This window comes from Tetrao urogallus, assembly GCF_951394365.1.
Source record: "Tetrao urogallus genome assembly, chromosome: 7".
Lineage (NCBI taxonomy): Eukaryota > Metazoa > Chordata > Aves > Galliformes > Phasianidae > Tetrao > Tetrao urogallus.
Window position 1 is genome coordinate 13,860,702 of NC_136820.1, and position 21,644 is coordinate 13,882,345.

Here is a 21,644-nt window from a genome sequence, read left to right on the forward strand (position 1 = left end):
GGAGTACCTCCCTTATGAGGAAAGGCTGAACAACCTGGGTGTGTTCAGCCTTGCGAAAAGAAGACTCAGAGGGGATCTGATCAATATCTATAAGTATCTCAGGTGCGGGAGGCAAATGGACGAGGTCAGACTCTTCAGTGGTGTGTAGTAATAGGACAGGGGGAGAAGGCCACAAACTGGAGCATAGGAAGTTCTTCACAGATGTGCATAAGAAGTTCTTCACACTAAGGGTGATGGAGTACTAGAACAGGTTACCCAGAGAGGTTGCGGAGTCTCCTTCCCTGGAGATGTTCAAGTCTCTCCTGGATGCCTACCTGTGCAACCTGGTCTAGGGAGCCTGCTTTGGCAGTGGGGTTGGACTCGGTGATCTCTAGAGGTCCCTTCCAATTCCTACAGTTCTTTGATTCTGTGATAAACATCTTCTGAATCTGGTAGTATTCCTGAAGCAAAGTACAGGAGGGAAGAGGAGGGAACAAACTGAGGAACTGTTTTCAATCTCCTGTTGCTTATATAGGAACCATTAAAATAAGATAACGATTGAGGAAGAGACTTGTGAAAAGTGATATCAGGTGATGGGAAGCTTGTGTGTGTGTCCTTCTGTGGCCCTTCATGAGAGTTCCATGAGAGGCCCTTCATGGCCCTTCTCCAGAGTTCTATGGGAAATTCACGTGTAACAACTAGAAACGGAGGTAAGTTTTGGAAAATATCCATTGACAAGGGATATTTTCTTACTTTCCCATTTGTTTTGGTTTCCAGCTTTGGCGTAAAATATCTAATGCTTTTCTTTGTTAGAAAAAACTTTGGCTTTTATCCCTAGCCTGATCTGTTGACAGGTGGCCTCAGAGGAATTAGATTGTCACTAAGTGTACTGTTCTGTGTGAGCGAGTCTGTACACAGCGATGTGAAAAGAGTCCTATGGAATGTTTCCCCTAGAAAATGGTTTGGGACTCCGGAGAAGTTGGTGTTTTCTCCACGTACCTGCAAGGATCGGCAGTGACTTGTGTTGCAGCAGTGGAGTTTCCGTTGGTGGCTGCAGACAAATGCCCCTGTGTTTAAGTTGGAAGGAGGGTGCTTGCAGTTCTACTTAGGTGTTGCATACTGCTTTGTATATATCTAAACACTGAGTTCTTTCAAGCTGCACAGAATTAACATGTTACTCTTCTGGTTCACTTTCACATGGGTTGCTAAGCTACTAGTGAAGTGCCTGCTTTATTTCTTTAGTAACTACACAGACCCACAGCAGCTTTCCAGTGGCCTGATGTTAAAGAGATAGAAATGAAAACTGAACTGTAAAATGATCTCCTGGATGTAAACTTCTTCAAAGTTTTGGTTTTCCCTGTTTGGTGCCGTCTGTATTACTGAAGAAAGTGTTTCTAAACCCCTTAGATCCCAATAAATCAGTTTTGTTAGGAGAAATATCAGAAAATTACGAAAACAATTCTGTTTTCCCTTTGTCTTTAGTATTATCTTATTAATGGAGATGTTTCTTCAAAGTTGTTAATAGACTGGATACAATGAAGCAGTGCCAGATTTACTTGCTTTAAACTGAATAATTGAATGTGTTCCTGTATCCAGGACCCTACAAGAGGGGCAGAGCAACGAGCTAGTATTCTTTTCAACTCAGAAAGGGCCACCCAGCGTACAGATACTGCAGAACTGGGAAGTCTGGAGCATAGCACAATCTGTCTTCCTTTCCAGCTGAGGGTTGGTTTTAAATGCTAATTACTTAATTAATACTTTTTTTTTTTTTTTTTTTTTTAGTTTGTTACCATAGTGGAGAGAGCCTGTACTTCAAGGCCTGCTCACAATGCATTTGTAAAGTGGTCTCTAATTGACAAGTATAGGATGGAAGAGTTATGTTCTTCTTAGATTATCTGTTAGTATCATGCAGATATGAATTGTAACTCCTTTGATTGCTGCCCTTCTTTAGTGGCTTTTTTATCACCTTCACGCTCCTTGATACAGAAATTCTTATGTGAATATTTATGTGTCACAATTTTATTTGTGAGTAACAGAACTACACGTAAGTGGAGGCTTCTGGATTTGATCTCTTTTAGAAAATTCTGAGAATCAGCTGTGGATTTTGTTTTCTTGAAAAGTATTGATATTTTTCTTCTGTGGTTTCCTAAGTTCCAGTAAAAACTGTTTGAAGAGAGGATATTTTGTGTTGCATCTTTGTAGCCTTTGGTCCATAAAATCTTGGTGACAAAGATAAGAATCGAGAAAGTGTATTTGAGTCAGTGCTTTAGAATGGATATGAAAGGTTAAGAATACTTGATTTTTTAGCAATGTAAGCATAGATGTGTTTCCTGTATTTGTGTTTTCTATTAAATGCGTAGTTTGATAAGTGTCTTGATAGGTTTCTGGACTAGTGAGGTTAATTTGCAACGTCTAGAAAATATTTGAGTAGTTAACTGGATTTTTTTGTTTCTTTGCTTGAGTAAGCTTTTCTGTGGAATATAATACTGCTTTAAAATGCCAATAAGGATGTAGGACTATAAAAGTAGGCAAATGATTATTTAAAGAAAAAGGAAAGGGGTGAGTTCCAGGAAACTTCTGAACTCTTCCACCCTCTTCCTCCACCCTTTTTGTTATAAACAATCTGTGAGTGCTGCTAATGGCATCTTCTAAACCTGTGTATCTATCTTTGTCTCCTAATGCTACTTAATTCTTTCAGAGCCATACAGGCTTGCCTTCTAAATTCAAACTAAGACCCAGACTAGAGATGAAGCATGCTGACGTGGTGGTTCTCAGTCTGGCACTGCGGTACAGATATCTCCATTGTCGATTGCGTTAGTGATGATGCTGATTAGGAGCGCGTATGCGTGTAGGAATGAGTATAAGCTGCTGGTAACATTACATGCTATTTAAAAAAAAAAGCATTTATCATATGGGGTCAGTCAGAAATTGAAACAAGCTTCGAATACACACTATTATTCTTTATATTCCTTTCTTAGTAATACATCTGCTAGTATTGGTTTTTCTTTCTTTTTTTTTTCTTTTTTTTTTTTTTTGATGCTCAAGGAAGGAAACTATGAAATTTCTAAGATCTTTTAGAAATCTGTTTTTGAGGAAATGTAAATGGTTCCTAAAGTCAGAATATGAAATCTACTGCTTTTATTTAAATGAATTGCAGCCCAGACAAAAGCTCTGAAAAGAACACCTAGATCACCAAAAGCTGTGATGTTGTTTTTCCCAAAATATCTAGTTTTCTTCAAGGGTGATTAAAATTTCAGTAAGAAGGTACTGTTTTCTACTAAAGATGAGTGCCATGTTGGTACAACCTCATTTGATTATGACTACTTAACCAACTTACAGCAACTTAGGCAAAATAACATTGTATAAAAAGAAAAATAGAGTAGGAAGTTGCTTATAATATGGTTATAACCTAGGCAAATGAGTACATTATCATTATAGACATGGGGATTTGCCCAGAGGGCAGGAATATTCAATTTTCTTTCTGTTTATTTCTCTAAGTGTTGATTTTGGCTGTTGGTGGGAAGGTTTCAGTATTTCTACTCTTAACTGTTGTTTCTCCTATATCTCAAATTTCATTTCATATAACTCATTTAATAGAAGTGAACATTTCTCTGTAAATACCCTTAATAACCCCTTCTGCTCCCCCCAATAAAAAAACAAAAACAAAAACCTACTACCATGGTTAAACATTTATATTGCTATTTGTGCATGTGTAATTAAGTTATCTGGTGGCAGAAATTTGCTTGTTGCAGTGACGTCCCTGTGGCTGTAAGCTGTAGTTAACTTTTTCTTTGTATGTCACAGTAAAAGCAGGTGTTTGTTTCTGTGCAGATAGATGATTTCTCTACAGATTTGATAGTTCCGGAAATATATTCTTGTTTTGGAGACTTGGTATCTAAGTCATTAGAAAATACCATGCAGTTTTTTTATTTTATCTGCTCTTCCTTGTCTAATGTCTGTAGAAATGTGACTTGGCTATAACGTGCAGTTGCCACTGTGGGGTTAAACACTTGCGTTTTTCCTGATAATATTTAAAAATTCCATAGTGGCTCTAAAATACTGAATTACAAATGCCTGGGCCAAAGTGCTTGAAGCCATTGGATACAGCATATTTGAGTCATGTTGATGGAAGATCTGTTGTGTAGGTCTCCAGTCCGAAGTATGTATTTGATTCATTTCTCTAATGTTTGGTTTACTGTGTGTTTAAGTTAGCATTTTATTTTTCTGACGTTTAATGGGGTTGTTCATGTTCATAAGGACATCTTAAAGCTTTTGAAACTTGTTTCCAGTTTGGAGAGAGAACGCAGGAGGAGAGTATGTACCAAAGGGTGTAGTTTGACATAGTGAAGCTTTAAGGTTTGTAGGGCTGGATCGGAATTGCCATGATTGCATCTCGGAAAGCATAGGCCTGGAGCAGGCTTGTTCTGAAAGTTCATATTTGCCATATGAGAAAATTGTGTTGGTAAATCACAAGTAGACCTTATGCAAAACTAGATAATAGCCTGTCTTCCAGAAGTCAGAATAAAAACTTGTGTAAATTCTGTTTCATTTTTGAATTTGACTTGAAATCTGTCTTTTTGAAGCCAATATTTTTGCCACTGGGTGGTGGCACAGTGATTAACCTGCATGATACTGTGATCTTACTGCTGTATTAACAAGACAGATAACTTACATTGCCTATCCAAAATGATGAAAAACATTTCTATGTGGTTTGGATAAATTTTTAAGAAAGCACCTTTTTTTGGTAGTAGGCTGGTTAAAACTCAGTTTAAATGGTAACACTGTCTGAAGTAGAGAATTCCAAGCGTTTGTTAAATCAGATAACAAATAATTTGCCTACTGGATGCATGGACAGTTTTCATTAAGTAGCCACTCAAATCATGAGTTTTCAGTAATAGTCCTACAGTGTTAATTTTTGTTCTTCTTTGTGCATCTGTCTTGGAAACACTACTGTGTAGGTTCGCCTACATGATTATTGAATAAAGAAAAAATAATATTGTAGTTAAGTATTACAAAGACTAGTTTTAATGATTGCTCTTCAGAAAAAGGGTGGTGTGGATTCAGAAGAAGTGTGGGTTTTCTTTCCTAACTAATTTTCTGGATCTGTCAGATTTTTTCTCTTAAACGTTGTCCATTGAACTGTTGACTTTACCCAAACTAATCAAGAGCTGAGTTGATTTTATCCAACTTTAGGATAGGTTTCCTCTGCAGGGCATGTCCACCTCAGCTGGAAATGCCCCCATGGTCCTGTCTTTGCCATCTGGGCCAGACACCCTCCTGATGCCATTGGTGCCAACTCAGCAGCAGTGACTTCACAGCTGAAGTGGCAAAATGTTATTAGGGCTGGCTTTTTGCTGAATACCCTGGCCTGGTAAGTTGTTGGCTCCCATGTTTGCCAGCACTATCACAAGAAAGGGAATTACAGTGTTCTGTTACTGTCCTCTTTGCTACTAAGATGCACATGGATTGCTGGAACTGTTACCTCTTTCTTTATCAGAATCTATAATCATTGCCTTACCTTCATGCTACAGCTTGCTGTACATTGATTTGTAGGTAAAATTGTTCATCAGTGTAAGAGTAAATGTGTTATCAGTGAATTATCACATAGATATTTGTTTGGGATGCAATTATATGAATAAAGACAGGGAAAGCTGAAGGTGAAGAGTTAGGCCTCAGATTCATGGGAGATGGTAAGACTCATGATCTACTTCTATGTCAAGGGAAATGTGTAGGTGAATAATTAGTCAATTTTTACAACATTCCTAGAGTAATATTTTATGTGTTATCTGCTGATGTTTGATCTTGTACGGGAGCTGTTCTATGTGGGTGCACTTCGATTTGATAAAATTTGAGAGTGTCATAACTGAATGCATGGATCCCTCCCTTGTTTTTTTCTTTTCTTGCCTGAGAATTTACAGTCAGGATAAGAATTTGGTTTGCGTGTACTTCAAATAACGTCAGTACAAACGAGTTAATTTTATCTGTCCCATATTATGTTGCTTCATATCTGGACTCATCTAGTGTTCATTCTGTGCCATCTATTACTCTAGGGGATGAATGTTTCATGTTTGTACAAGTGACTATGGAACATAAATATATGAGCTTGGTTAGATTGTCTTAATGGTGTTGAAACAGCTCTGGTTCGTACTTCTTGTAGATTTAGGTGGCGATCTGAGACTACTTTAAGATAAGGAAAACTAGAATATCTGTCAAAAATGTTGCCAAAAGGCCTAGAGACAAACTTATGTAAAACTGACTGTTGAGGGACATGTTGTAGATATACAGGGAGTAGCTTTGAATTTGGAAAGCATCCTCCTGCCAGGAAAAAAAGAAATAAGAAAAAAGCACTAGCTAGCTCAAAGCTATTTGCATGGTGACCACTTGCTCATACATGTGAAAGCAAAATTCTTGACAGAGTTATGTTTGAACAGGAATTTCTTCCATCAATCTCTACAGGAGGATGTTTCTGAGTACAGAAAGTACGTACTCTAAAATGTGGTGTAATTTTTTTTTTTCAACTTCATGTTGTGTATCCAGATCAGAACTTCAGGATGAGTAACAAAGTAATCTATACGATGGAATGCATAGTAATCTCACCATTGATGTTTATTCAAACTACAACCTTCAGTATTATCCTCTAGGTACTAGAATTGCAGCACTCCCAATGGTGTGTGATTGTGCAACTTTACAAGAGTTCAGCTCACAGCCTGCGTGATGCTCTGGGTCCCAGTGGCTTACAGCAGCCTGAGAAATCCCAGAGTTCACCAGTAGGGCAGCACACCAGAGAGTATCAGCGCGGAACACTGCTGTGGTTTTGTAAACACACAGATAGTGAGCCTGTACAAAGTAAAGCAAGCTGACACGCGCTGTGTAGATGCACCTCTTGTGATCTAGCTGTTTTGTGGAAGCTGTGTTCTAAAAAATTCTTGTATGCAGTCAAGCCCTTATTCTTATGAGTTATTTCATTTTGTTAAATGATGAGCCACTGCCTACCATGGGTTCTGTTTTTCCTTGCTAAGAGAATTATGTCTACTAAGGGGAATAATGTAATTGATTGGTATTATAGACAACTCTGCTTAGTATAGGTTAGTAGGTTCCTGTATAATAAACAAGCTGAACAAAACCATCTTTAGTGGTACTTGGTACAACTGAAAAGGAAGAGATGATGCTCTTTCATGGATGGCCTGCATTCAAGAAGATTATAGAGTTGACCTTGTATGACTTGTATGATTTCTACAGGGAAGGGCTGAGTTGGATGCAACTCAAAAATCCTATTTCTGAGGGAGAAATTTTTAAAGTAATGATACAAACCTTATCCTAGATCTACCAGTCCCTCAGTTTAGATTTGTATATGGCACTGTGGCCTCCAACAAGCTCTCAATTTCCTTGTGCCCGTATCTATCTGCTAAGTGTGACTGCCATGTGTGAGCCTGTGCTGAGAGCACAGCCCTGGAGATGCAGCAGAAGCCCTGGATAGCAGGTTGCTGGCACTGCATGACAGACTGGGCTGGTAACTGTCATCTCAAGAGCAAAATTTGGAGGTTAGAAAAGAAGAGTTTGTGGCTATAGTAATAGATGTGGCCTGCTGGTTGATGTATTAATGATAATATGTGATAAGGGATATTTTGATAATTGATCCAGAAGCTGATTGTAACAAGTGACATGAAACGCACCTTGAACAGGTCTGAAAGTGAAAATTAGGAGGAAAGACAGATGGACAAAATGTTTATGATAGCTACCAAGCCCTCATACACTTCATAAAGAATCATGTGGAACATCAGATATGTGGTTGAAAGGTTGCTGTAGCACAAATAGTTTAGCTCTGAGTTCTCATGCTGTTGTCACTGAACACGTTCAAGGACAGGATAGTTTTGGGTATAGTTGGCTTCAGTTTGTTTCGGAACAGTTTTTTCTGTAGTTAAGCATGTTGAGGCAGTTGCAGTTGTGAGTTACTGCATAACTTCCCATCTTAAGTAAAACTTTGGTATTTACTTTTAGGTGAGAGCAGACTTTTATCCACAAAGTATTTTGTTATGAGGCTTAAAAGATGAAAACTTGAGTCTGTTTGAAAAAGACTCATTTAATCTTTACAGCGTTGGGTTTTGAGCATGGCTCTACATGTATGTTGTTTTCTATTTCTTTTTAAAGGAAGAAATATTTGAAGTGTTTTTTTAGTTTGTTCCAAGGCTGAGTGACTGTTAACTGGGAACCATTTGACTACAGACAAAAAATAAAAAATAATTAAAAAAAAAATAATCAGTAAACTGCTGCAACAGTTTTCTTTTTTTTTTTTTTTTTATTTTTTTTTATTTTTTATTTTTTTTAATTCCCAAACCAAATAAGTATTCTTTCTGTTTAACAGAATTCCAACAATAAAGGGGTGGCCCAACCCCTCTACTGGCCCAACCACCCCACCTCGAAAAAAAAAAAAAGGTATTCTGCCCCAAAGGAGTAGATGGCTTTTCACCTCACCCAGAGGAAACCTACTTTGCACTCTTGGTGGAAATCAAAATAATTTTATTACAGGTTTTTGCTAAGGAAGGCTGCTTTAAAATACAGGAGAGCTACCCCAAAATACAGTTCAGCATAGCCATGTTGCTAGCAGAGTAGCTGAAGGACTGTGGATATCTGCGCTCTGTATCCAGGACAGCATAGGTGTGGTTGGGGTGCTCAGCTGAGAAGACCTAACTAGGAGTGAGAATGTCTGCTCCCTTCATTACCTTTGTTCTTCCTATTAAATTGTTCAGTCTTCTGTGTAGCAGCAAAGAGGGCCTATAGCAGCTTGGAGGAGAAAAGGCCTGCACACACACACACACATACTTGTTGGTGAACATCTTTTTACTAGAATGGGAGCAAATTGCACGAGGATTTTTTAGTTATCCGTAGTTCATTCTGCAGATTGAGAGCATAAGGTTTATGTCAGGAAAAAAAAAAAACTGCTTTGGAATGAGTGCTCAGTGGAGGGTCGGTGACATGGCTGTAAACGCACTTAGCAGATGTTTTGACTTCTAGGAACCAAGGTACATTTCATTTCATAGAGCTAAGGAAGGCTTGGATCAGCATGGAAGTATAACCTTGTAGCTGTCCTCAGCTGTGGCTGCTGCAGAAAATGCAAAGTCCCAAGCTCCATTTCAGCTCCTTTTTTGGTATTCTCTGAGCAGGAATCAGAGACGCACCGCTGTGCTCCTTCTGCTGCCCCGCGACCCTCAGCGTCCTGGGAGATGGGAGGCCTGCGAGGTGTGATTGGCTGCAGACGGGAGCCGTTCCCCTGGGCCCTCCCGTGGGTTGCAGACGTGCGGCAGTCCTGTACGTGCAGCTGCCTGTGTGCGGCCACCCAGCTCCGGGAGCGCTGTGCGAGGGCACTGCGGGTAGCATGGAAGGAGCTCCGCCGGGGAAGAGAGTGCAACATGTATGTACACAGCAGTGCGTGGCTCCCGAAGGGTGCGAGTCGGTTTGGGTGCAGGGCTTTGCTTTCTGAGTGCTGTGCGCTATCCTCTTGGTGAAGGAAAGGTCTGATGGGGTAAGACTGGAAGCAGCGGTGCTTCTATGCTGTTGGAGAGATTTCTGTGTAATTAGAGTTGCTGAGGTGTGGTAACTGGCTTAATATTGAAAGGTTTGCTTGTACAAGCACAAGTGTGTACTACCAGATTTTGAGAGTGGATTGTTTTGTGTGTGTTGTTTTGAGTCAATTTTCCTTAATCTGAAGGTTACCAACTGTGGCTGTGAGTAATTCTGTGCAAGGGTAGCAGGGGAGTTTCTATTCCTGAAATAGTGAATTAATTTTTCCTCTTCATGCCACCACTCCCACCCCTCCTCCTCCCCAAAAATGCCACGGCAGCGAATGCAATGAGTTCTGTTACAAGTCAAATGTTCCTGGGTGTTTTCTTCTGACTTGAGCAGCATGGCTATAAAAATGCATTTGTGGGGATTTCTGCAGTGGAGCAGTGGACATCAATGCCAGCGTTATGAACTTTGCTTTGTTCTCATATAGGCAGTCTTTATCGCTAATATTTACCTGCAGTGCAGCAGGTAATGGGGATTGCTACTTCATAGTTCCCTGGAAACTAATGTCTATGGGGTGGAATTTTCCAAAGCTGTAAGCCTTTAAAAATCCTTGAATTATTTAATGCAAGTTTTATGAGAAGACTGCTAAATTTTCTATTTTCCTTTATGAACATAACAAGCATTTCATTTACACGTGTCGGCATACATCTAATTGTGGTGCTTTCGTGCAGCATTTGGTTCCTGATTTTCATTGTGGTGCTGCTTTGAACTCGGCACAGGGCTGTCTCAGCGTCCACGTATTGGTAGGGGCAGGCACTGGTTAAAGCTGATGGAAAGCCTGAAGGGTGTGCATACACCAGAATGACTGCACTTTGGCATATTATTGGTATTTACGGATCCTTTCATTATTTGACTATTGAGCTTTTTAAACTGTAATTTGAGAAATAATTGAACTGAAATGAGCCACGTATTTTTGAATGAAACCCACTGCTGTGAGGCAGTGATAGAATGCACTTTGTAAAATGACAACTGGGCTCTTAAACACGCAACTTGACACCTTCTGTTGGAGTGGTGACATTATTTGCTAACTTCAGTAGTAAATTTCCGAGCTCACAGAGCACCCAGGTTGAATTCACTTTGTTTTGCACCGTGATTCGTAAAAGGCCTTGTGGTTATGGTATAAAGACTGCTGTGCGATTGGTCAGAGCCAAGACTTCTCCTGCAGGTTGTGGTGCTCAGCCAGACAGTGACCTGATTAATGTTTGCTAGAACCACTGAAATGATATTACTTATAATGTTTATGAATAACTAGTTTATATGTTCAACTGTGCAGGAAGGAAAAGATATTAAAATATTACTGTTTTCTAGAGCTGTTTTTTTATTTTTCTTCCAAAAATGGTAACTGTTTTTAGATTAATATGTGTACATTTCTTTCCTTACTTCATGTACAGTTTTGAAAAAGTGAAATGCAGCATCCACAGAGTCAGCTGATTCTGTTGATGTCTTTTGGTCTTATTTATCCAAACTGAAGACTTGTGTAGCTCCTATGCTTGTTGTGAGAATTCTAGAAGCGGATTGATCAGAGTTCAGTATTCAGTAGGATAAGCTGAGCAGTTAATTAGAGGATTAGTAGGCTAGAAAAACTTCTTTAAATATTGCTAACCCCTTTTTCTATAGCTGTGGTCTTACTGAAATCTGTGCAGCTTCCCTGTGCGGCTCTGAATATTGCTTTGGGAAGGATTCCCATCGACTTGTGAGGGTAGTTGTGTAACAGCAGTGGGATAACCACAGATAAAATCCGCAGGAAGGAGGAGGTGGGGGGACCCAAAGCCCTGGAGCTGCATTGTGTCTTTCCTGTAGTGCTTGGAAAATAGCTGCTGCTGTGATAACGGGACAAGAAAATATCAGGAAAACAGCTGTTTCTCCAGCAAATGAGAATGTAACAAATAGGACCAAGGAAACCCATCAGTATGATTTCTGTTTTAAAACTGGAAAGTTTTCTGTTTCTACTAGTTTTGTTCTTACCTATGTCTTGACTTATTACTGTTTAGAAAGAATTTTTCATTTTCACATCCTGCATGTCCTTCAAGGCGCCAACAACTGGAGATGCCTGCCTCCTCCCCACTGTCGTCTCATCTTACCTCTGATTTAAAGGGGAATCATTCTGACAGAAGTAAAACTATCTATTTAGAACTTCTTATGTGCTGCTGTTACTGGTTCCTACAGGGGATCCAGGTCAAAAGTCCTTTGCATAAGACTGGTCGGTGCACTGAAAGTATTAGAGGAGAGCTGGGGCACAGAGCTAGGGCACAGACCTGCTGCTGGTGTCTGCCAGTGATTGGTGTCGATCTCTTATGAGAAGTCACAGGCAGCATTATTTCTAAGGTTCCTAATCTTAAGTACTTCCAGACTTGCTGTTGCTACTTGATTTGTTCTATAAAGTTAGGAAGTACTGGTTGTATCTGATTTTTTTAATTTTTTTATTTTTATTTTTCCCCTGAAGCATTACTGCTTATTAGTTTACAGTTCTGGGAAACAGAATGATTGGCTAAGAGGCTGTACATGCATTCTCTGAATTGAAGATGTATTTCAGTGTCTGATTCTGTGGGGTCTTATGTGTGCTTAAACAGAAACATAGGCTTCTGAAATAAGCTGTTAGGAAATGCATTGTGAATTACCCTACCAGTTCTTAATTATTCTGAATGTTTTCAGTTGCAGTGTGACAAAACAATGCATGTGTGCCTATCTAGTAAAAGTCTTTTTTCTGTATTTTTACATGTATACACATTTGTACGCACATCTGGGAAATAGGTGCAGAATCAGTTTTCATAGTCTCTTTTTAGTTATTTTTTTTGTTAGATGTGTGCTCAAAATAGAGTTTTTCATTTCTTTATTTAGCTTAAAGCAGATCACCATTGGCAATTATTCTGTGTTTCATTTTATTTTTCTGATGCTGGAACCTTGATAGGTAGAGTCTATTTTCTGAGTACATGTCCAGCAGAAGGAGACCTGACAGTACAATGTACTTGTGGGGCTTCAGAGAGGGGTTGCCATCAGTGCAGCATGTGTGTTCAGTGTGATGATGTTGACAGCTGTAGTAGGGCACAACAAAATGAGGAGCTTTGTACTTTGCGCCAGGGACAGAGGGAAATGACCTAACCATGCCCTCATCCCCCTTTAGCAAATGCATCTAGTTGAAATTCTGCCGTAGGGGTTCCTGGTAGCATGGAATTGTATGCCTGAGTTGAGAAAAAGGCAAACAATCTCCAGAACTGCTGGGAATAATTTTTGTGTGTGTGTGTGTGTGTTTGTGTGTGTGTGTGTGTGTGTATGTGTGTATACACATTTGTGTGCTGCCTCCTATGCCCTTCTTCCTATGAACACCAGTGCTCTCTTCTGGTGCTGCAATTAATTAGTTGCACTGTCTTGAAGAGCTTCAGTTGAATGGATGTAAGTGGAGCAGATGAGCATTGTCTGAGTTCAACCATAACTTTGCTAAGACTGAGAGACGTGGTCAGTGGGTATGGTGGTGATGGGTTGGTGGTTGGACTAGGTGATCTCAGTGATCTTTTCCAACCTTAATGATTGTCAACACAATTGGGTTATTACATTATTAGATTGTTTACTTGCATTTCAAAAGTTAACTGATCAGTCATCTGAATAATCATTGTTTATCACCAGAATATGAGTGAACTACATTCTAAGTACCTTAAAACTGATGCTACTGCTGTGTGCCCTCTGAAGCCTGTTCTATCTGTGTGAGTGCAGGAGGGCAGGCGAGCTGTGTGGTGAAAAGAGCATGTGCAGATGGCAGTGGAAAGTTTCCTTTACATTTCATAGCCAGTACGTCATATTTTTGCTAGATAGTAACTGACACATGCTGCTGGAGGCTGACAGCTTAATCCTTGCAAACTGGAGTGTTTTCCTTCATGCTTTTCGCAATGTAGGGCTAACTTTGATATTGTAATATTGATATTTAGATGTGAAAGCGTACTGTACAAAATGAAGACACTTGTTTGGGAAGGCAGGTGAAGAAGGCATGGGCAATTTTTGGGTTCCTGGTTGTTTGCAATAAAAGGGAGTTTAAGGTCTTCTCCTTTACTGAACAAAGACACCTGAAAACCAGAGGTGGCAAGGGGAATTCTAGTAGGGATCTCCTAGAATGGCCCACACAAAAGAGAACTTGAAAGGCTGTATTTGGTCTGCAGCATTAAAGGGGACTGATATTCATGCTGGGAAAAGCTGGAAAGCTGACTGGGATCTGCTTGTGCTACCCCTTCTCATTTCAGTTGTTCTGTCTTTTTAGTGGGAAAGGTTACACATGTTTAGAAGTGAGTCTTCAGTTTTGCTTTGGCTTATCTTCATCAGCTGTCTCTGAGCAACTGTGGGATCACTGTGCGTGAAGTTTCACATGGAATTGGTGATGAACTGCAGAAGAATGCTTACTAAGATACTGCTGTTCTCTTTAGGTGCCTTAGAAGGGGAAGCTGACAAAACTGTAAATGGTCCTACATTTCTTTGTACTTTTTTACATCCTGAACAGTTTATAAAGTAAAAGATCAACTGAAATGGGAATGCATTTTGATTCACCAGCTGAAAGTTTTCTCTTGCTTGTGCCTTAAACTGACGTGGTGGATCTTCTATAATTACTCGAAACCTATGCCCTACAGACTTTATTTTTAGCAAGGAAAAGGCTGAAGCTTGGAATCGGTTTAAATTTTTCTTTTTTTATTTGACCTGAGGCAAAAGTATCCTAGGACTTGCTAGCGGCAACACAGTTCAATTAAAATGACTTTGTGCCTTTCTAAACAAAAGGCTATAAATAATATACTTTTTCATGTATGATATTTGTGGTTGCTAATGGTTTATTCTTGGAAGAGTCTTTGCATATGTCGAGTACTTTGAGATAGTGATAGAATGGTTTGCAAGGGCATGCATGCCTTTCTGTAATCTAATCTCAAAAGACGTAAGTTTCACATGGTGTGGTTTTGAAGGCTGCATTTGTATGTATAAAGTTGGCATCTTATTAAAAGAAAAGGATAAATAGTAGTATCACAGTATAAGAGATTCAACAAGTACAGTTTGAAAACATTGCTAGAAGATTAGTCTTTTCTTGCATGTGAATTTTCCAGTGTGTGTAGTTTTCTTTCAGTATGCATTGGTCTGTGTAATGAGGTTGGGAAGAGTCTTGTCTTCCTGTGTTGCTAGAAAACTGCTTGGCAAGCTTCTGAGTATCCTAAAAGAGAAATGGAGGAGGAAAAAAAAAAGTTACATGCATGATATTTTAGTGGGTTCTATGGCTGCATGCATCTCGAATTTTAACAGACTGAAGTGTGCAGATCGCCTGAATTATCTTTATTTCCATCTCTAGCTTCAGAGTTTTCCGGTAATATGCTGGCTTTGTTTGTATGTCAGGTTCGATGAAGTAATGTTTACTACACACTTACAATTTTCTATTTTGTGTTACTGAGATAAACTGGAAAGTGGTTACACTTGATGCTTCCTGTGTAGTGTTATGAATGTAACAAAGTACCAGTGCACTTAGATGTTTTTCTGTATTTATTTGGTACCCCAACAGATCATTAACTTAAACATTTTAGTGTTGCTGCTTGCTTCAACAGCTCTTTTTGTTACTGGCTTTTTGTATGTTAATTTTTTCCCCCCAAATTTGTACTGGAAAACACATCTTCAGTAAAATCAAGAGCTAAGACCTCCTACTGGCACTGTTTCTCTCCTACCTCCAGAACTGTTACCAGAGATGGCAGAGATTGATTGTGTTATGGAGGCATCTCCTGGAGGGCTCTTTAATCCTGTTTTGATATGTAGGAGGCAGGAATGCCTTTCACCTCTGAGATCTTAATACTGTGACTCTTTCTAAACTTCTACCACTTCTTTTTTATTAATGAACTATTCCTATCTTTGTAATAGCTCCCCAGATTTGCGCACCATACGAAACTTTGGTTTAATCACCTGAAATTTATTGTCTCTAGTGGTCTAGGCTGTGAAGAAGTTTGATTTTTCTGACATGCATATCTGCCATTTCAATACATCTGAAGTGACAAAAAGAAATTGCTAACACCCTTCCTGACATCCTCAATCTCAAAGGGACAGAATCCTCCTTTATTTAGTTTTCATGAGATTGTTCTGTCTTATGCTACTCCTTACTCTACATCTTCCTTATTTACATGATGCTAGCTGCTTTCCTTTTTCATGTGATCAAACTGCTTTTGTTACAGCCTTCTCAGAAATGGAAGGACACTTGTTATGGGGTCCATTAGAAATCTCATCTGAAAATTATTTCTTCCTTTGTGTGCTGGGTCATTAGTTGTCTTTATATTCTTTATTCATTCTATTTCTTAATGATTTGGATTTGTTTTTGTGTGGGTGACATGCTGTGATAGTACCTGCTCTAGAGGGACTGAGGAGTTGCGTGTTTGGTTGTTTCTGGGGGTGGTGAGTGGGGTGTTACAGCTTGTTTTGGCTTACAGCTGCTATACAGTGTGGTGATGTTCATTCTCAGTGCTTCCCTGTGAGAAAACATTCCTCTACACCTACAGCACTGTGCTGTTGAGTAATTCAAAAGTCAAAATTTAGGTGAATATCAAAACTGGCTCTCAGTCCCTGTAAGATTTAGCTTGCATTGTTACAGCACGAAACCCGAATCGCCGATCTTGCATTGAGCTATGTAAATGTGCCACTGGGCTCCTTCCAGGGATGAGGAGCAGCCCGGTGCCTTGTGGTGGATCAAGGTGTTTCATGTCCCCGACAGAAGTCAGTTTAGTGAGTTGGAAAACAGAGTCAGTTATTTAAAATAAATAAGTAAATGATTCAACTCTTTATATTCAGCTTCATGACTGATAAATCTGGTTCTGGTGGAGGAAGGAAGTGATTGCCCAGGGGAGTGGTAAAAGCAAGGGACAGCATTCTCCATTAGGTAGCCTTGTATTGCAGGTAGTGAGGTGCATGGCCAAACCCTGCCCTTAGGGCAGGCAGCAGGTGACTGCAGGCAGCTGGTTCTGCTAGCAGGCCATGGATGATGAGCTAGTATGAGTGAGCTGTTTTCTGCAAAATACAAACTGCTGGGAAAAAGGTGAATTTTAAGTTGTTTAGATGTCAGTTCTGAGATGATGTTGAGACACCTGTTGCTGTAAAAGTTATGTTAAGGTTTCTTTGTCAAATTGAGCCAAAAGTAGTGTGTAAAGGGCTGCATTAGGCATGTTCTCTCCAGTGCTGTGTGGGATTAGAGGAAGCGTTCAGAGTATAACTTATTCTGGAGCCTGTATGTATTTTAAATATCACACTTTTGTGTTACGGGTGGTAACATTTCACTAGTAAAGGAACCTGAACAGAAGATACAACTGCAGTTGTCTAACTTTGTACATAAACAGCATGAATTGGGTAGAATTGTAGCATATGCAGAACCTGCTGAAAGCTGGGGAAAGGATTTGTTATTTGAATCCTTGATCTAGAAGAGATGCTGGAGCTGTTTTACCCCCTCATATTACCTGTGGTTCGCAAAAGCTGTGCCAGAAAATCTCACATAGGATTAGTTCTCTAAACAAACAGGTTCAAGATCTCCGAATGTGAACTTCTGTAACTTTTAATAATTTGCCTTCTGTTTTGGTGAAGGAGATTTGCTACTGTTGAATGTAAAACTAAAAAAATATTCCACTCCTGGAATGCATGTCCTGATTCTTGATAAGAGGAAATCAACAGCCTTACAAAGGAAATGCCACGATGTTTAGTGTATCTGTGGATTTATTCTCCTGTTTCCCAGCTTTGAATTCTGCTCTCTGGGTGTTGATATAAATGGTTTTACATTTCTGTAGACAGCATTTGCTCTGAGGGTTCCTTTCTTTTCTACTTTTTTTCTTGGGACTGTTCAGCTGTGTGTTGTGTCCCTCACCTCTTCTTTATCTTTATTGCGATACTGGTTGGAATTCGATGTAAATTTTGTCCCATCTTTTTGCCTTTTGCCAAGGCACTTGAGTCTCTTCTTAAACTTGAAGGAACATCTCTTAAAGTACAGTAGCAGTTATTTTTGTAGAAGTAAATAATAGTCAAGAAGCTTTGAATTGTCCTCTCTTTTGTCTCTACACAAATAGCATGTTTTTCTTCGTTATTTTATGACACATGGTTTTGTAGCTTTAATCATACTGTTATTTTGATATTTTCTAACAACAGTGAAATGTTTTCCTTCAATACAGAATAATATTTTCTAGAGGAATTGTATGAGTAGTTTTTCTATTTCGTTTTCTTTCTCAGTTTCTAAGGGATGAACTTTTATTATTTTAGATCACTTTGGCTGTCAGGTTCAGAATTGAAGAGTATATTTAGGAATTTAAAAGAAGGTAGTGTTAGTTGTATGTTCTTAACTTAAGCTCATGTTTTTTTTTCTTCTTCAGGGTCATGATGAAGAAGCTGTTGTGGATATGGGCAAAATCAGCTCTACTATCAATACAAACTTTGAGAAAGAAGAACTAGAGAGTGAGTTTGGGGTTTTTCTGCTTAATTTTTTGCCTCAAGATAAAATACCTATTTTCCTTCAAGTGCAACCAGTATTGCTAAAAGGAACCTGAATTTTATGGCTGGCACGCAGTTCTAGGAGTAAAATCTGGAAACTGCAGATGACCTATGTTTCTTTTGATCGTTCCGCATGCTAGTAAATCCTCAGTGTTCTTTGAATCTGTCACAGGAAAAAATATTTTAAAAACATTCTTGAAGTTTTCTAAGGGAAAGGTTTGCTTATGAGACTCTCTATTAGAATGTTGTTTTGGATAAATGATTATTCTTGGCAGGTGGTTTCCCAGCATGAATGATGTCAAAACTTAGAGGAGTCTTGAGGAAGATGTTTTGTTTTCTTATCTGGAAGTTTACTGTCTTTGTGACTGTGGTCATACGCTTTTAAGCACTGCTTAGGTGATCAGTTTTTTAGTTTCATACTGAATTGTGTATTTGTCAGTCTGCAATCAGTTAAAATATTATGGAATCCTATTTAATTTCCTTTTTTTTTTTTTTTTTAATGCCAAATCTTGCATTTAGGGCAAAAAGGAAGAAAATACATCAAGTCCATTTTATACTGAAAAGTGCAAAATTAAATACTTTTTCTAAGAATTAATTTCTTGATGGCTTGAAAAGGAGGTAGATTGGCATGAAAATTCATGCATGCCAGTTAATGATGCAAACAGAAAAAGCCAGAGGACATGCAGTGTTTTAAATCTTATTTAGTTACCTGTGCTCTGAAGCTTAATTAACATTTGTGAAATGCCAGAATGCTATCAGTAGTTACATTAAGTAGTATTTTGTGAGAGTAGTGACTTGTTTGTCCAGTATTCTGAAGCAGCATTATAGCAGCAGTTTCTAGTGGATAAAAGTTGAGTTCAGGTTGCTGTCACATTTTCTTTTTTTATGATTAAATGACACAGTTTATAGTGATTGCGTGTTGCTACAGTCATATTACTGTGTTTCCTTTCCTCTTTCTGCTTTCTATCTTGAACTGATACTTTCTGTCTAACTGTATTGTAAGCTTTGCTAAATATCTTAAGCCAGCAGAAAAAGAAACATACCTTACAAAGGAAAATAATGAGAAAGATCTCATCAACTGAGCACCCTGAACCAGTTTGCCCAGTCTGCCAACACTGAGAGGAGGAAGGAAGTGTGGTGTAAAGTTGAGAGGTACAGAGGTGGAGGTGGCAACAATGGCACTTCACATAGAGTCAAGCTAGTGTGAAACCACTCTCATGTCTGTTTTTGTATTTAAGTCTTCAGTGCAGAAGTCTGCTTCAGTGCTGTCTCCTTCATCTCCTTCTCTTGTTTTTATCTGGGACAAGACCCAAAAAAAATATGTGTGTGTTTAGCAGAGAGGCAGGGGTTAAGAGGAGGCAGACATTCAGCTGGAGCAATTTGTCAGTGCACCGAACAGCTGGAATGCCTCAGCACAGAAATGGCATGGGAACAAACGAGCAACCAGATCACTTCCCCAGTCTCCTTGATAGCACAGGCACAGGAATGTTGCAGCCAGCACAGCGCTGCAAGGGGTGCAGGGCAGGGGTGGGGAGATAGGTTAAGGCTGCTCAATGCAATTTCAGCAGTTGCATTGCTGACTGAAAATATCCTTTGTTTCCTGTGGCCAAAGAATAAATTAAGGTGAAACCAATGCGTGTGTTTCATGAGTATTTCAGTCAATAGCAATTGGAAGGAGAGATGAGCAGTTGCTCATAGCCGTGCAGCCTTGCCCTCTTTTCTTTGGCTATCTCACCCTCTCTTTGGAATGGCCCAGTATAATTTTCTGCACTGGCAGTGCAGAGATGAAACAAGTAATTAGTAAGGAGTGTCTGACAAGAAAAATGTGTTCCGACAGAATTATCACAAATCTGAAGCTTCAGGTAGATCAGTATTCCCACTTCTGTGTTAAAATACTTTTGGCAATTACATTATGTTTTGTGAGAAAATCAGATCTTTTTTTAATGGTAGAATGGGGAAAGGCAGAGACTGTGTACTTTTTGTCTTTTGTCAATGGTAACTGTTCCAAAGTAAGAACATTAAGTTTTTCTTTGCATGTAAATACAGTCATTTGAGTAGTGTACTTCTCTGAGATTTACTAAAAGAAGTTGCTTAGATTTAGGATGTTTTAGATGATAAATGTATGTGAACTTAGAGCTGTTTATTATGGGATCAGTGATTGTAAGCTACGATGATGAGACTAGACATGAAGGTTTGGGGCTGCTTTGTTTCTAATTCTGGAATTAAAATCTGACAAGGAGAGAAATAGAATTATTGTCTGCAAGCAGTGGAAAACTCTGGATAGTATTATTTTTCATTACAAGCTTGTGAAAATTTTCTTGTAGCCTTGGAAAGATCTATGGCAACATTAAGTAATGTGTTTCAAGACCTCAAGCTGTTTCAATCCAGTTCCCCCACTGACTTGAAAAGGAGTTCTAGGAAATTGGAACCTCTCCAGCAATGCGTGTTGATTCATTTTAAAGGAGGGACAGCAAACTGTTATTTGTATTCAGCTATGGTGTGAAGCACCAAATCTTGAGAGTCAGCAATGACAGGAGATATTCAACAGCTTTAAAGCCACTGCAAAATGATGCTGATTGGTTTGATGCCACAGAAGGTATAACTTAGTACTAAAGCTATGTTTTTTGGTCCTGTCATTATGGGATAATTATTTTCTGGAAATTTTGAAATGAAAAAATTTTTGACATGAAATTTTAATGGAAAGAAGTCTAGTTGCTGAAAACAAAAATAAATCTTGGAGACTGGGTTCTGTACTCTATTTATGGTTGCTGGGAAAGTGTGGTACATATCCAGAGTGAAAGTATTTAGATTAGAAAGGTTAAACATGGCTACTTGTTTCATAACTCTTCCTGTAAAAGATAAATGGGTCAAAATGGTGAACTGCAATTATGGCTGGATTAAATCAATACTAAACTAAGGTAACACTTTCTACTGAAGCTGTATTTGTTGCTTTAGAAGAACTAGAAAGGACAATAGCGTTTTAAAACAGCATCTTTAGGGACCCTTAAAGTTCTTAGCTTGATGTTAAACTCTTTAAGCTGCAAAGAATGGATTTAATGAGAATAACAACAAAGTAAGGGCAGAAGGAAGTAAGGCAAGAATAGTAGTGGCACAGGTACTTCATCCTGTCTTTAAAAAAACAAATTACAAAAAAAAAAAAACGTGAATGATCCGCAACCAAAACTACTCTACTAAGAGCCATATCTTAGGAAAGCTCTCTTAAACCTGAGTTGCTATGTTTGGCTTGATATTATTAGGTCTCATCTTTTCAAATGTGTAGATGGTTTTTCAAGTAGATTTCAGGATACGTAGACTAGATCTAGCTTAATGGAAAAGAGGTTTCTGCTAAGAATAACAGAAGACAGGTTACAGGCATAGCAAAGATAAGGAGTTTACACAGAACAGAGGTTTTGTTCCAGTAGAAAATCTGAGGTCGAGTGTCCATTTCAGCAGAATAGTATTCTGTGGCATAAATCCAAGAAGCAGCTTTCAAGAGTTAAGATGATTTACTAGCTACTCTAACACTATCCTGTGGCAGGTGTAAGTAGTGTTTACATTTGAAATGACCCTGTTAGCTCTGATACTTCGATGACTTAAAGCCGTATTTTTCCTTTAAGAAAACAGCTGTGCTTTTCTGT

At 38.9% G+C, this 21,644-nt stretch overlaps 1 protein-coding gene across 4 annotated transcripts in view; it reads left to right on the forward strand.

The window, feature by feature from the left end:
• SLC4A7 (solute carrier family 4 member 7) overlaps positions 1-21,644 on the forward strand; it is a gene marked incomplete at both ends in the record, with an annotated part of 78,468 nt that overhangs the window by 14,532 nt on the left and 42,292 nt on the right. For all 4 annotated transcript variants that reach the window (XM_079538248.1, XM_079538250.1, XM_079538251.1 and 1 more), the window contains one exon: positions 17,889-17,970. In XM_079538248.1, coding sequence (XP_079394374.1) covers positions 17,889-17,970 — 82 coding nt within the window. The remainder of the gene's footprint in view (positions 1-17,888; positions 17,971-21,644) is intronic.